At 47.2% G+C, this 16,580-nt stretch overlaps 1 protein-coding gene across 1 annotated transcript in view; it reads left to right on the forward strand.

The window, feature by feature from the left end:
• Positions 1 to 239: 239 nt before the first annotated feature.
• Positions 240 to 16,580, forward strand: part of Fubp3 (far upstream element binding protein 3) — a 52,296-nt gene continuing 35,955 nt past the window's right edge. The window contains exons 1-2 of the mRNA XM_070014850.1: positions 240 to 347; positions 14,391 to 14,496. Coding sequence (XP_069870951.1) covers positions 264 to 347; positions 14,391 to 14,496 — 190 coding nt within the window. The 5' untranslated portion in view covers positions 240 to 263. The remainder of the gene's footprint in view (positions 348 to 14,390; positions 14,497 to 16,580) is intronic.

The raw sequence follows: 16,580 nt of genomic DNA on the forward strand, positions 1-16,580 counted from the left end.
AGGGCGGGGCCGCGGCCAGGGCCTCCTGATGGACGGCGTCCAGGGCCCGCCCCTCCGGGCCGCGGCCCCGCCCATACTTCCGGCCGGGCCGAGACCACGTGTTCGGACCCGCCTCTCAGACTCAGCTCTACTTGGCTAGAGCGAACCGCCTCTTCCGCCGGAAGTGGGGCGGCTTTCCCTTTCCGGCTACGGGTCCCGGAGCGGAGCGGGAGGCCGGACCGGGGAGGCGAGCGGTGGCGGTGGCGGTGGCGGCGGGGGCGGTAATGGCGGAGCTGGTGCAGGGGCAGAGCGCACCAGTGGGCATGAAGGCCGAGGGCTTCGTGGACGCCCTGCACCGGGTTCGGCAGGTACGGCGCGGCCAGCTGGCGGGAGCACGCGAGGCCGAGGCGGGGCCCGGCGGGGAGGAGGGGGTCGGGTCTGGGGGCGGGAGGCGGCCCGGGCCGACGCCGCGGCCGCGTCCCGCTGTCCCGGGGCTCCTGCCGCCGGGAGCTGCCGCGGGGAGAGGCGCCGCCGCTGCGAGGCCCGACCCGGCCTGCCGGGCGGGTTTCCCAGGTGTGCGGAGCGCCGGGGAGAGGGTCGGCCTCCCGGCCGCCGGGGCCTCCGGGCCCGCAGAGCGCAGCGGACTGGGGAGCCTCCTGTTGCCGCCCGAAGCCTTGGAAAACATCGTTTAGATTTCCTGCATTTCTAGAGTGGAGTTAGGAAAAGGGAGGGGAAAACCCTCAGAGGCTGTCATAGTTTTGCGGAAACTTTTTGGAGAGAGGAAGATGTTCAGCGGGTGGTACTCAGAAGGGAGAAACAGCGACAGTTCTCCTCTACTGGAGTCAGGTGAATTTGTTCACTATCAGACAGCGCCGTGGACTTTCTTAATGTGGGGTTTCGAGAAAGCTCAGGTTTGCCAGCAGCATGACGTCGGGATCTGCCAGAAATGCTCTCCGGCTTAAGACCGCGCTTGATCTCGTTTCACGACTACAAGTTATAGTTAACAAGTCAGCTCCAACATTTCCTTGAGTGTCTTGCCACCATCATCTCTGCTTATGTTTCTGTAACTAATGGCTGCTTGATCCCTCACAGAAAGCCACAGAAATGGTTGTATTAGAGGGAGGTCTCCACTCTGGCACTTGGAGATGTGGTCTTTCCATCTCTTCTTAGGATTCAAGAGGAAAAACCCTACTGGTTTCCCGAGATACTGACATTTCAGTTCATACCAAGTTCCTGTAGACATTATGTTGGATCCCAGAACTTTGCAAACGTGTAGTCCCACCTAAAGTTTTATGAGCTGAATGAATGATTCTTGCTGCTTCTACGGCAGCCAGTGGAGTAGTGGGTTTAATCCACCGTGGTAATGGTTGAGTTGTGTCACCTACCTCTCTTCCCCCACTGCACTGGCTGGCAGTGTGGTATTGGGTTCTCTGCTACCGGGTCCTGAACCTTGTTTCTCACTGGCAACTACTATGTCATGGCTCTTACTCTGTACTGATTTGTAACCATCACCTTGTTGACCTTCCTGTGTCCAGGAAGAATTATATTCCCTGCCTCAAGGGGCTCAGAACCCCCACATGCAGAAAGACTATTAAGTGAATTTTGAATCATTGAAAAGAATTCCTGCTTCTCATATTTTTGTAGCCTGCTTTAGAGGGAGGCCCTCTTTTTTTGTGCCAATATTGGGGTTTGAACTCAGGGCGTGGGCATTGTCTCTTAGCTTTCTCAAGGCTGGCATTCTTCCACTTGATCCACTCTTCTACTTCCTGATTTTTGCTGGTTAATTGAAGATAAGAGTCTTGGGCTTTTCTGACCTGACTGGTACTGTGATCCTAAGACCTAAACCCTCTTTAGAAGCTAGGATTACAGGTATGAGCCACTGACTTGAACTCCTGTTCTTACCCTGCTTCAGAGGGAGATTCTGCTTTTGTTGTTTAGTTCCAGTATTGGGGCTCCTGGGGCTTGAACGTAGGGCTTGGCATTCTTGTTTGGCTTTTTTTTTTTTTTTTTCAGGACTGGTGTTTTACCACTTGAGCTGATTAATTGGTGCTCAGCTTCACACACTTTCTTCCGGGGCTGGCTTTGAACCTGTCTTCAGATCTTAGTATTTTGAGTAGCTAGGACTACAGGCATGAGCCACTGGTACCCAGCAAGGCCCTCTGTTAAATGCTGACCTAGTGTGGAGAGTTAAAGCCATGGTGTTTACTATTACTAGCAAGGAAAAACTTCATTGGGATTGTACCCAGCTCTGAAATGCACCATTGACTGGAGCAGGACTGCCCCCTTGAAGATAGGACTGTAAACATGCTCCTTCTGAATACCAGCAGTTGAAGGTATATATTCTCACCAAGGATTTGATGGCTGTTAAAAACTAAAGAAAAGCAGGTTTCTGGGTCATTCTACTTTTATTCCATAGCTTTGTTGTAGGCAAGAATCGAATGTTATAGTTACAGTGAAGCACACCTCAGAAGAGCTCTTCAGACATCTAGATGGTCACAGTTCTCCATTGTATACATAGCATGTCAAAAGATGTGACTTTCCTCCAGTAAATGGGAATAAGACAGTACATTTCTTTTAAGTGATTGCAGTGCTTTCTCCCTCTTGAGTCTTTATAAATACCAGCAAGTAAGGCCCTCTCACGTTCCTCACAGCAGTAAGCTGCCCTGTGCTGTTTCTCTGGCAAGTCATGATGTTGACCCTATTGGGATTTGGAACTGCATTTCTGGTCGTCTCTGTACACAGATCCAGCCCCTCAACCACTGCGCTTCCCTCCTTGCATCTTGAAGCCTCCTTGTATATCTTTTGGAATCTTTCTTTTTTTTTTTGCCGGTCTACCTGAACTCTGCCCCTGGGCGCTGTCCCTCAGCTCTTCAGCTCAAGGTGAGCTCTCTACCACTTGAGCCACAGCGCCACATCCGGCTTTTTCTGTTTATGTGGTGCTGAGGAATCAAACCCAGGGCCTCATGCATGCAAGGCAAGCACTCTACCACTGAGCCACCTTCCCAGCCCTGGAATCTTTCTAACAGAGTGAACTGGTGGTTGCTGTTACTTTACTCCTACATGGACTCCGCAGATCAAAAGGAAATTTCTGAAGATGTCATGTAAAAATGTTAAAATACCTGGTAATGGGCAGTCGGTTGAGTTAATGGTTGGCATTAACCAATTACCCTTTAGAATGGAAGTAATTCTACACAGTAGTACAAATGTGATCTGACCCAGTCCCCAAATTGCTTGGTTCTAAACAACATGGCAACTAGGAGCCAGTGGCTCATACCTATAATCCCTGCTTCTGAGACCTGGAAGATTGAAATTCGGAGCCACCCCTGGCAGAAAAGTCTGCAAGACTCCATATCCAGACTGGAGATGTGGCTTCATTAATAAAGTGCCAGCTGTGAAGAAGAGAGTTCAAGCTCGATTAACACACACACAATATGTTTCCTGAAGGTCCTCCAGTACAGCAGCACCAGTCCTCAGGTGCACACTAACAGGGGCTGTGCCACCTCTGTTTCCAGCAGCCTTCTCCAGCTGGGCAAGGTATCTGCCCATCTTCACCTGTAGATGGTCTCTTGCCAGACTGCTAATGTTCTTCAAGACTTGAAAGTCTTTGTTCAATATAGTTTCTATTCAGTGGTGGTGGTTAGTTGTTTGAGAGAGAGTTCTGATATGTAACACAAACTCAAGATTTTCCTGCCTCAGTCTATCTAGTGCTGGGATTACAGACAGGCACTGCCATGTCCATCTCTTGATTTAATCTAGACCTCCTCAATGTCTCTGCATTGCCTACCTCCAGAGTATTTCACTTGTAAAATGGAGTCTAAGTGGTCCTTGTGGAGTTGGGCATGGTCAGTGGCCTTGCACCAAACAAATGTCACAAGCCATTGTAAAATCAATAGAAAATAATAGTGACGCCTTTTGTTTTTGGGAAATGTTGATCGCTGTGTGGCAATTCTCCAGAAAATGCCTCTCATGCTACCGGTTCCCGCTTGGAGCCTGAGCAGTAAGTCATTTGGAATTTGTGCCATACACCTTTGGGCTTACGTGGAACTTGAGTGCATTAAGATGGTGACTTTTTTTTATTGAAGCGCTGGATTTCCTTTAAGAGAGCAATATTTATGTTTATTAGAAAGTAAAGATACAGTATACTTACTACATATTCTTTAAGAGGTTATTCCTTTGTTCATTTCATATAGGTTTTTTTTTTTTTTTTGCCAGTTGAGGGGCTTAAACTCAGGGCCTGGGCACTGTCCCTGAGCTTCTTTTGCACAAGGCTAGCACTCTACCACTTAAGCCACAGCACCATTTCTGGCTTTTTCTGTGTATGTGGTGCTGAGGAATTGAACCTAGGACTTCATGCTGCTAGTCAAGCATTCTACCACTAAGCTACATTCCCACCCCTTAATAATAGCTTTTGTGGTACTGGGGTTTAAACTAAGGACTTTGTGCTAACATTGGCAAGTGCTCTTTTTTTGTTTTTGGTTGGTCGCAGGACTTGAACTCTGGGCCAGGGCGCTGTCCCTGAGCTCTTCAGCTCAAGGCTAGCGCTCTACCACTTGAGGCACAGCACTACTTCTGGTTTTCTGGCTTTCTGGTGGTTAATTGGAGATAAGAGTCTCAAGGCCTTTCCTGCCCAGGCTGGCTTTGAACCGCAGTCCTCAGAGTCCTCCTGAGTAGCTCACAAGTGTGAGCCACTAGTACCGGCTAGCAAGTGCTGTTTATTGAGCCATGCCTCCAGACCTGTTTTGTGCATTTCTGCAGTTTAAATTCAGTGCCTTCCACTTGGTTGGCTCATTTATGCAACTTACTTGCTCACCACTTCTAGCTGGCTGTTTTGGAGATGGAGTCTCATAGACTTTTCTGACTCTATTGGCTTGAAACTTCCTATGGAGTAGCTCAGCCTTTTGATGAGCTGTGAGTGTAGGCATGAGCTCCTGCTGCCTAACTTACTGGTGTAATGTATAAGATCAGGTTTTATCTCTTGTAGTTAGGATGCAGTGATGTGCTCCCACATCCAGCTCATTTGAGGAGAAGCCTTGTGAACTGTTCTGCTCAGCCTGGCCTCGGGACTGCAGTCCTCCCCAATCTCAGCTTTTTTTTTTTGTCGGTTATAGGGCTTGAACTCTGGGCCTGAGCACTGTCCCTCAGCTCTTCAGCTCAAGGTGAGCACTCTACCACTTGAGCTACAACGCCACTTCCGGTTTTCTGAGTGTTTATTGGAGATAAGAGTTTCACGGACTTTCCTGCCTGGGCTGGCTTTGAACCGTGATCCTCAGATCTCAGCCTCCTGAGGCGTGAGCCACCAGCACCAGGCTTCCAATCTCAGCTTTCTAAGTAGCTAGGATTATAGGCATGTGCTATTGGCAACCAACTAATAGATGTTTTTTTGACTCATGGCAAAGTCAAGTGTTCTGCTACAGAAGTTGAAAATTGCTGTGCCACGGTTGTCTTGTACATGTCCAGCAGTTAAAGTTACTCAAGTCAACATTTTACTGGGAATTAACTTTACTGTGACTTTCTGAAAAACTTGAAGCCAGTGTCTATAGGAAATCCACTGACTGTTTCTGTAGCTTTCCTTTAAGAGGACCCAGTAGGGTACCCTGCAGAGAATACTTTTAAAAAAAAAAAAGTACTCAACATTCCGAATGCTGGTGGCGCTCACTCCTGTTATCCTAACTACTCAGGAGGCTGAGATCTGAGGATCATGGTTTAAAGCCAGCCTGGGCAGGAAAATCTGTGAGACTCTTGTCTCCAATAAACTCAGAAAAAGCCAGAAGTGGGGCTGTGGCTCAAGTGGTAGAGTGCTAGCCTTGAGCACAAAGAGGCTCAAGGACAGCACCCAGGCCATGAGTTCAAGCCCCAGGACTGGCCAAAAAGAAAGAAAAAAGAAGTGTAGGGCTGGAAAGGGGGCATAGTGGTGTAGAGTACTTGTATGCATGAAGTCCTGGATTCAGTTCCTCAGGACAACTTAAACAGAAAATGCTGGAAGTGGTGTTGTGGCTCAGGTGGTAGACTGCTAGCCTTGAGCAAAAAAAGCTCAGGGACAGTGCCTGGGCCCTGAGTTCAAGCCCCAGGACTGGCAGAAAACAACAACAACCAGTATAAGGGATTTTGGGCCATGTGTTACTGGGAACACTAAACTTCCTGTGTGGTCCTGAACAGTAGGTAGTGAATGAATGTATCTGCAGGCTTTTCTCGCTTTCAGCTGAAATTGTTTTTGCTAAAATCTGGTAGTTACTGTGTGTTGTCAAACTTGTGTTTCTCTGTAGTTGATATCTGAAGCACACATCTCACACTAGTAGCCCCTGAGCTGAAGATTCTGGAAGTCAGGACTGCTCTGCACGTGTAGGAGCCTTTGTGCCTTAACTCCTCCAAGGGTGGAAGCTACATGGTATAAATCTACTGACAACTGGGAAAGAATCACCAGCATTTCTGTGGGAGCCTTGAACTATTATCCCAACACCAGATGGAAACAAATCACTAGCAAGACTGGCCTGTGGCTGGGAGGTGGCGATAAGCTTCAGGTCACGGGCCGTTGTCCTCTGGTGGAGTGCTGGGCCAGGGCAAAGATGGAGCAGACATGTTTGCAGTTGCTTATATCCTCATAATAACCAACTTAGATCGAGGGCTATAATTCTTATTTCATACTTGCAGATAGCCACGGGGAGATAAAGTAGTTTTCTCAGAAAGACGCACGTGGTCAGAGCTGTATGTGTAATAGTTCTTGGACCCGTGCAGTTAGCGGGTTAGTTTTCCAGTTCGCAAGGTGAGGTTCTGCCGGGGCTAACAGAAGTGGATGGGAGACTTTGTGGTTCTTAGGCCCACTTGGAGCTGCAGCTGCTTCTCGGGCATCTTACCTCCAGATGGGCTTTTCTGAACCCACTGAAAATTCAGCAGATAGCTTTTGAACGAGCCAAACATTCTGCTAAGAAACATCAGGGAAGGTGTTCTTAAACTCGACGAGAATGTGAACCCTTTTGGAACTCTTGGAAACTGAACCTTTCCAGAAATACTTACATTTTAGGAAGAGCCCCCAGTTAAGAACTTGTACCCTAGGGGTACGAGGATGCCTGTGGTGGCCCACTCCTCGCTACCACTCTGGGGTTGGGGGGGGTCACCCTTTAACCTGCGCTCCTTCAAGAGGCTATGCTGTCGAAAGGAAGATGAGGTTGAGGCAGAGCTGAGGACTGACATCCTACAGCACTGTAACGGAATTCCTTGTTTTGTTAATGCCAGTAAATAGGGCAGGATCAGCCTGTGCCCCATCTCTGATGACAACAATAGCTACCATTCATGGAGCTGTGTTGTATGGATGCCAGGCCAGGACTCTTAGATATGTTCCCCCGTTTGATGGTCACAGAGTCCTCAGGGATGGTAATCCACGAAACGCTGACTAAGTAGAGAGACTAAGTGCTGTGTAATCCTAGCTTCTCAAGAGGCTGAGATCTGAGGATCATGGTTCAAAGCCAGCCCAGGCAAGAAAGCCCATGAGACTATTCATGTCCAGTGCGCCACTAAAAAAACTGGATATGGGCTGTGGCTCAAGTGGTAGAGCTCAGGTCCTGAATTTAAACCCCAGGACTGGCACCAAAAGAAAGGGGGTGGGGGCAAAGGATAGACTATCCAGACTGAGAGTTCAAGTTCTGGTTCTGCTACTTAATAGCATAGAGACTGTGGACAAATCGTTTAATCTTTTCTTTCTTTTTAAAATTTTATTATGTAGTCTAAGCCTTACACTGGTGATCCTCTAGCCCCAGCCTCCTGTGTGCTTATTTTAACTTTTCTTTCCTTTTTTTTTCTGGTCGTGGGGCTTGAACTCTGGGCCTGGACGTTGTCCCTCAGCTCTTCAGCTCAAGAGAAGCACTCTACCACTTGAGCCACAGCACCACCTCCAGTTTTCTAGTGGTTTATTGGAGATAAGAGTCTCATGGTCTTTCCTGCATGGGCTGGCTTTGAACTGTGATCCTCAGATCTCAGCCTCCTGAGTAGCTAGGATTATAAACACTGGCACCCAGCTTTCACTTTTTTTTTTTTTTTTTAATTAGCCCTGGGACTTTAACTCCAGGCCTGGTGCTGTCCTTGAGCTCTTTTGCTCAAGGCTAGTCCTCTACCACTTTGAGCCACAGCACCACTTTATTTTAACTTCAAGCCCCAGTTTTCTCTCCTGTAAAATAGAAATCCATAGTAGTAGTAATTTACAAAACAATAGGTAGGGGTGGTAACTTGCCTTATTCTGCCCTTGAAAGGCAAGGCAGGAAGATCTGGAGTTCAAGGCCAGCCTAGCATACATTATGATTTATCTCAAAAAAAGAAAGAGAAAAAAAGAAAGAAAAAGACCTCCCAAATCCTAGCTACTTTGGAGGTTCATGACTTGAGGCTAGTCTGGCAGAAAGAGGCCTCCATCTCAACAAACAGGTGGGGCCTAGGGATTCATATATGTGGTCCCAAGCTCTAAATAGATAGGAGGATCACTCTACACAGAAAACAACTGAAACAGAAAATGGCCTGAAGGCATCGCTCAAGTGCTTGGAGGCACACCCAGTGCTACCAAACCAGATAAGAGAAAGCTAATGTTACCAGGGTGGTAGTGGGTAGTGGTGTTCCTTTTGGTGCTTAGCATTGAACCCCTGGGCACCTGGAATGCTGAGCACTTGCTCTCCTCCTGAGCTTTGCCCATCGCAGTGTAGTCTCTTGTCTGGGTACTAGCTGCATAGACATTTTAGTGTGTGCAAGTTCAGTGGGTTCATGCCTTTTTCTATATTACTGTTCCATTTCAGTGAGGGGTTCCTTACTGTGTGCTTGGTATTGGTCTGGGTGCTTTACACCTGTTAACCTTGTTGTCCAGCGTGGCTGTAATTAGGCCTACTGGCTCCAAATCCCACAGGAATGTGAATGGGAGCTGCTTTATGAGGGCACCAGCAGGCACTAAAGGAGTGAGCAGTGCAACTGATGCCCTCCTGTCTCTTACCTGCTCTAGGGAGTGGGTGCAGGACTTCTTTGCCCTTTCCTGCATGACTCCAGACCTGTCTTTTGGACTAGTTCCTGTCTAAGCCCTGGACACTAAGACCCCTGCCACACAGTTTCCCCTTGCCATGGGGAGCAGAGAATATTCCAGTCCAACCTGGATTTTCTCCCAGGCAGAGCCTCTGCTGTGGCTGCAGGAAGTAGCTTGCACGGAGGGAGCTGGGCTCCTGCTCCCAGGTTGGGTTGGAGCTGTTTCTGATGCTGGGTGGAGTGGTGGCCATACTTAGCAACACGGACATGGTGTGTGGACGGCTCTCTTCCTGGCACTTGGGTGGCTTTGCCCATTTCTGTTGAGAGGAAAGTTCTGAGAAGGATGGAGTGTGGTAATGATGTTCACAGCTCGGCATTTGGTTTATGAGGTGGACTGTTGTGATTAATTGGTCAAGAGAGAACTTTTTTTCTTGCAAGTATACTAGGAAAAGTCGATTGCCATGTTTCCTAACTTCAGTCATTTATCTTCCACCTTTAGGATTTTTGCCTTATCTGTGAGCCCTCAATGTGCTTTTAAATTGAGATTTATTAAGTATATTATTAAAGGAAAATACATTTTGTTATGCGTAGAAGCTAATTGTATGTCTGAGTTTAAAAACATCGATCCAGCCAGGCACCAGTGAGTGGCTCATGCCTGCAATTCTAGCTACTTAGGAGCGTGATCTGAAGATTGTGATATGAAGCCAGACTGGACAGAAAAATCCTTGAGACTCTTCAATGCCCAGGAACTGAGTTCAAGCCCCAGTGATGGTAGCAAAAAAGAAAAACAGTACATCAACCCACCTAGGAACCAGTGGCTTGTACCTGTAATCCTAGCTACTCAGGAAGCTGAGATCATCTCACTAGATTCCATGTCCAAAATAGCAAAAAGTAGGCTAGAGACATGTTTCAGGTAGTAAGGCTTCAGCTGAGCAAGCAAACATGCGGCCCTAAGTTCAAATGTCAGTAGTATAACAAAACAGACAACTGATCCGTGCATTTCCTAGAATCACTTTGTCTTCTGTTGGCTTTTGGAAAATACTGGTTTAGTCTGCCCTGCATTTCACAGGGGACACACCAAGGAGCAGGGCCCCCATGGAGGGTTTTTTTGGTCGGTCATGGGGGCTGAACTCTGGGCTGGGCACTGTCCCTCAGCTCTTCAGCTCAAGGCTAGCGCTCTACCATTTGAGCCACAGCATCACTTCCGACTTTTCCTGCTTATGTGGTGCTGAGGAATTGAACCCAGGGCCTCATGCATGCAAGGCAAGCACTCTACCACTGAGCCACCTTGTAAAGGTCTTATTTAGGTCATACATTGGAAGAGCTGGCTTGTGGCTGCTGGTACAGTGCTACCGTGCCTCCATTTCTGCTAAGCATTGACTCTGGAGACTTAAGTTCTGTGATGCTGATTTACACATCAGAACAGGGGTTTGAACCCAGGGCCTTGACTCTCACTTGGCTTTTCACTCAAGGTTGGTATTCTACCACTTGGGCCACAGCTCTATTTCCAGCTTTTTGCTGGCTAGAAAAGAGTCTCACAGACTTTTCTATCTAGATTGGTTTTGAACCTCAGGTCTCAGCCTTTTGAGTAGCTAGGATTATAGGATTGTTTTATTAGACATTTGAAGTTACTTCTTGTAACAAGATGGTATTTGTATAAAGGAATGCATTTTATGTTGCAATATATACTATAGATGCTACAATGTAAGTTTAATACAATGTTGAACTCATGTCTAACATTTATGTAGTCAAATTTAGTCTACTGGCCAGGCTCCAGTGGCTCACACCTGTAATCCTAGCTACTCAGGAGGCTAAGATCTGAGGATCACAGTTCAAAGCCAGCCCGGACAGGAAAGTCCGTGAGACTCTTGTCTCCAATAAACCACTAGGAAACTGGAAGTGGCGCTGTGGCTCAAGTGGTAAAGCACTCACCTTGAGCTGAAGAGCTGAGGGACAGCGCCCAAGCCCAGAGTTCAAGACCCACGACCAACCAAAAAAAAAAAAAAAAAAAATTAGTCTACTGGCTTCAGAGCTGTACTTGGTTATTTTTTGAGATAGGCTGCCTTGAACTTTCAATCCTCCTGCCTCAGCCTCCCAAGTGCTGGGAATGCAGGTGTGCACTACTACATTCTTCTTGGGCTGTACTTTTTGACCATTCAACACTGCTCTCAGTGGAAATTGCCCAAAATGTGGATAACTAAAACAAATGTAACTTAACAAATGTGAACTGGGTGCTGGTGGCTCTTATTTATAATCCTAGCTGCTCAAGAGGTTCAGATACACTGAATCAAGCTTTAAAACCAGCCTGAGCAGAAAAGTCCTTGAGGCTGCATGTCCAAAATAACCAGCAGAAAGCAAGGCTGGAGCTGTGATTCAAGTGGTAGAGCATTAATGCAGCAAGCAAGCTGAGTGAGTGAGAGGTTCCGTGTTCAATCCCCAGCACTAGCAAAGTAGAGAACAAATCTGGATGCCTGTTTTTAGAGTACTTAATACAATCTGAATTAGGAACAGGAAACTTGTACTACTTGTGATATACCCACATTGTAGGGAAGAAATTACATTGCAGACAGGTGCAGAACTCCTGTTGTAAGGCAGCTGGGGAATCAGATGGAAGAGAGTCTGGAAGGCAGGTGAGATTTAGAGGTATGTACCTCATGTGCAGAGCCACTTAGCAGTTGTTGCAGATGTTAGGTCTCTGTGGGGTACGGGGCGCTCTCAGTCTACCCACCCTTCCAGCAGAGTGAGTCCCCGGAATTGCGCCACCCCCTTCGCCAGCCTGTCCCAGACATGTGGAGAAGGAGATTGGAAGCCAAGAGTAATGGAGCAAATGACCGTCTTACCTGCAACTCGGGTGTATGAGATGAGGCATTCTGGTATTTTACTTACTGAGGAAAAAAGTGTCTTAGAGAAGTACTCAACCCGGCCACCCTTGTCACTTGACCAGACAAGGAAACCTTGTTATCCAAGGACTGTACAGTAGATGTTGTTTGTGGTGTTGTTCAAGGACTGTACCATAGACATTGTACACGGTGTCGTTAACTGTCTATACAGTAGGCATTGTATGTGGTGTCTGTTCAAGATCTGTACAGTAGGTATTGCACATAGTGTTGTTCAAGGTCTGTAAGTAGACATTGTACACAGTGTCATTCAATGTCTGTGAGTAGATTTTATGCACAGTACCGTTCAAGGCCTGTATAGCAGGCATTCATGGGCTTTGCGTGCTGGCTGCTCTGTGATCTCAGGTTCCTCAGCTGTAACACACAGTGCAGAGTCAGCCATAGAAGATACGTAAACTAATAGGTGGGTTGCGGTTTTGTTGTTGTTGTTGTTGTTTATGTGGTACTTAGGAATGGAAGCCAAGGACTCATGCATACTAGGCAAGTACTCTACCCACTAAGTCACAGTCCCAGCCTCATTTTTTTCTCTTTTTGATCAGTTGTGGGGCTTGAACTCAGGGCTTGGGTGCTGTCCCTGAGCTCTTTTGCTCAAGGCTAGCACTCTACCAGGTTTACGTCTCCACTTCTGGTTTTCTGGTGATTAACTGGAGATAAGTCTCACAGACTTTCCTGCCCAGGCTTCCTTTGAATGGTGACCTTCAGATCTCAGCCCTCTGAGTAGCTAGGATTGATTACAGGCGTGAGCCACCAGTGCCCAGTTGTAGGTTGCATTCTAACAAAGCTTTCCTTGCCAAATCAGGTGGCTTGCCTGCAGTAAGTAGCTTGCTGACCCTGGCCTAGAGTAGGCCAGTACCTCCCAATGTTCTTCCTACCTTTATCTCCTTGCAGGGTTTCTCTTGGGCAGTCAAGGAATCTTTTACACATATAGTAGCGTGTTTCTTTCTTCCTTGAGACTCAAAGCAGGTTCCCGTCAGCCAGTCTGTACAGTCCAAGCTCTGCCCCTGCCCTGTAAGGCTCTGTGCTACAGCACATCTGGTTCCCTCTACTCTGGCATAGCTTTCTCTTCTGTTCATACGTAGTTCTAAGCCTGCTTCTCAGGGCCTTTGTACAGGCTTTCTAGGACATGCTTCTGATTTTTCTGCTGTGTCCAACTCATTGTCATTGAGGTCTCGTAAGTGGACACCTCCCCTCAGAGGCTGTCCCTGGTCATCCTTGTAAGCAGCTCCAAACCCGCTCTTCATCATTCATTATCGTGATGTATGTCACCCGCTGAAATGGTCAGTTTATTTCACCTTGTGTGCCATGTGATCCGCTCTCTTCCCCTGCAATGGCTGACTCCAGGAGAGGAGGCTGTTGCTGGTCTTCCTCTCCACAGCAGCTCAGGGCCTGGAGCAGAGCCCACTGCACAGTAGGCAATGAACATTTGTGGGGTAAATTGCCTCGTTTTTCCAATCGCGGCATTTGTGATGTGCTTCCTAGTGTTCTTAGCAGCTCCTTTGTTCACAGTATCTTAACTGTCTTTTCAGAAACTGTGAAGTAAATGGTATCACACCCTAGGGGTCTTAGGCAGAGTAGGAAAAGCCTTGCCCAGCATCCTGTAGCTGGCAAACAGGAAGGAAGAGACCAGGCACCACCAGGATGGCAGGATGGCTGGCATCTTCTCTGAATTTAGTTGGCAGTACCAAATAATTGTCTTTGGTTGGTTGCTTATTTGTTTGTGTGTTAGTCCTGGAAGGCCTCAGACCTCTTGGCACCCTCAGACTAGGTCAGAACTGCCTGCACACACGTGGCTATGTGAGAGGATGCTTCGCTAGCTGTCCTTGGTCACGCTGCTTCTTGAGCTGAACTTGGACCCGCTCCAAGGGCAGTCATGGTGAATACTCCCTTGCTTCAGCGAGAGTTGATTTATTATGAAGGTCACACTTGATTTCCTCATGAGAACGACGTAGATACTAAGAAGTTTTCTGTACCTTTTGTTTCTGGAGAGAAGATTTAATAGCTCTGTTCTGTTCTTTGTTGGTAGTAAACATTAACTGCTGAGGCAGCTCTGAGCTTGTCCCGTTATCCGGTGCAGGAATCCTTCAGAGAGGATGAGAAATGGTGTATGTCGGCCATCTCCTGAACAGTTCATAGGTATTAACCTTAATAGGATGCTGTATTCCTGAGGAGCCACCAGGCCTTTTAAACATCCTGGAGAGTCTGAAGGAAGGTACTTGGTGATAATAAAACCTTTCAAAGCTCTTCATGCCTACCAGCTTTGCTTTCTTGAGATGTGGCATACCTACATGTTAAGTGGCTGCTTCAAAATACTAATTTGCTTGTAGAAGACACATTTTGGGGAGTGTTTTATTTCTAAAGGCACATTATTAAGACTAGAAGAAAGCTCAGCAAACAGAAAAATACTTGTTTTGCCTTATGTTAATCCTGGTGGGAGGAAATGGTGGTGATAAGTCCTTTAAAAACTTGTCTTTCTTCAGCAAATACAGCGACCTGTTACTCAGTATTTAAATCTGATTTTCTCCATAGATTGCTGCTAAAATTGATTCAATTCCTCACTTGAATAATTCCACGCCTTTAGTGGACCCCTTGGTCTATGGATATGGAGTGCAGAAGCGGCCCTTGGATGATGGAGGTAAGCCGCTGTGAACACCTTGCCTTTCCAGCAGCAGTGAACCTGCCGTTTAAGTTTGAATCTATGTCAGCCATTTCCTTAACGGCTCTCCAGCCTCGCTCGCTTTCAGAGGAATGACAAGGGGAACATATTTAGGATGATTTTTCTCAGCAATTCTCTAGCATTTGAGTTCCTATTTGCCTTGATAATACAGGAATCTTTTCCGCTGAGCTCCAAGGCAGAGTTGGCCTTGAGCATCTGCTAGGAAATAATTTGACCTATTGAGAATTGAGTTTGATTACCCTTCGTTTGCTGTGCACGTGCGGGAACTGAAGTCCCCACTTCTCTCCTAGGAAAAGCTGAGATTTGGAGCTGGGCACTAAGGAACTCCTGTCTTGAGCCCCAAGACAGGGAGGGGGCGGCACACTTACTGCAGTGCCTGCTGGCTTTCATCATGCTCATTTTGACAGGTTGTGTTCTGTCGTTCTTTTCTTTGTGTGCGTGTGCGTGTGCGTGTGCGCGTGCATGTGCGTGTGCTGGTCCTGGTCCTGGAGCTTGAACTCAGTGCCTGGGTGCTGTTCCTGAGTTTTTTCTCAAAGCTAACGTTCTGCCACTTAAACCACAGCTCCGCTTCTGGCTTTTTGGTGGTTAATTGGAGATAAGAGTATTTCTGACTTTTCTCCCCAGGCTGGTCTCCAACCTGATGCTGAGATCTCAGCCTCCCGAGTAGCTAGGATTACAGCATTGGGTACCAGGCCCAACTTGACAGGCTCATTCTCTTCTCCCTCCTCCCCTTTTTCCTTCCCCCTCCTCCCAAGTTTTGTTTTGTTTTGTTTTTTCCTTGTAAAGATGCTGTACCCAGAGAGGTAATGTGTACATTTCTTGTCAGGCATTGTTACCCCCTCCTTTGTTTTTCTTCCACCATCCCTTCCTGCCCCTACCTCCCTCACTCCTCCCCCCCCAAAAAAAGTTGTAAGGTTCATTTCCAACACAGTGTCTTATATCATTGTTGAAATGCGTCATCCTGTGTCCTTGTTTCAGCATTTTGTTATTCCCCATCCCTTCCTCAAATTAGATAAATGTATATACAAGATGCAGGGTACCAAAATCAAATACAGTGTCAACAAGGATATACCATAGGAAGAACAACATATAAAAGAAACAATGAAAAAAATCACATAGTACATTAAAAACATCAACAACAAAGAAAAACCTCTTGTGTCCATATTTTGGGGTTCATTTCACTTAGCATCATCTTTTTTTTTTTTTTTGGTCTGTCATAGGGCTTGAACCTCTAGGCCTGGGCGCTGTTCCTGCACTCTTCAGCTCAAGGCGAGCACTCTACCGCTTGAGCCACAGTGCCACTTCCAATTTTCGAGTGGTTGATTGGAGATACGGGTCTCACGGACTTTCCTGCCAAAGCTGGCTTTGAACCGTGATTCTCAGATCTCAGCCTCCTGAGTAGCTAGGATTATAGACGTGAGCCACTGGCGCACAGCGTTTTTTTTTTTTTTTTTTTTTGTCAGTTGTTGGGCCTGAACTGGGCCTGGGCACTGTCCCCTCAGCTCTTCAGCTCAAGGTTAGCACTCTACCACTTGAGCCACAGCACTACTTCCGGCTCTTTCTGCTTATGTGGTGCTGAGGAATCGAATCCAGGGCCTCATGCATGCAAGGCAAGCACTCTACCATGGAGCCACCTTCCCAGCCCACTTAGCATCATCTTTTTTTTTTTTTTTTTTTGTCAGTTGTAGGGCTTGAACTCTGGGCTTGGATGTTGTCCCTCAGCTCTTCAGTTCAAGGCGAGTGTCTACCACTTGAGTTACAGCGCCACTTATGGTTTTCTGGTGGGTTATTGGAGATAGGAGTCTCAGGTGCTTTCCTGCCCGGGCTGGCTTTGAACTGTGATCCTCAGATCTCAGCCTCCTGAGTAGCTAGGATTACAGGTGTGAGCCACCGGCGCCCAGCAGCAGCATCTTGAATGGTCATATGTACATAGCTTTTGACAGGCTCATTGTCCTCTGTCCTCCCCCTGCCCTTCTTCCTTCCTTCCCCCACTTCCCTAGTTTTTTAAGTTCTTTGAGACAGGATCTTAAACTATGTAACCC

This window comes from Dipodomys merriami, unplaced genomic scaffold (assembly GCF_024711535.1).
Source record: "Dipodomys merriami isolate MVZ:Mamm:240054 unplaced genomic scaffold, mDipMer1.0.p SCAF_11, whole genome shotgun sequence".
NCBI lineage: Eukaryota > Metazoa > Chordata > Mammalia > Rodentia > Heteromyidae > Dipodomys > Dipodomys merriami.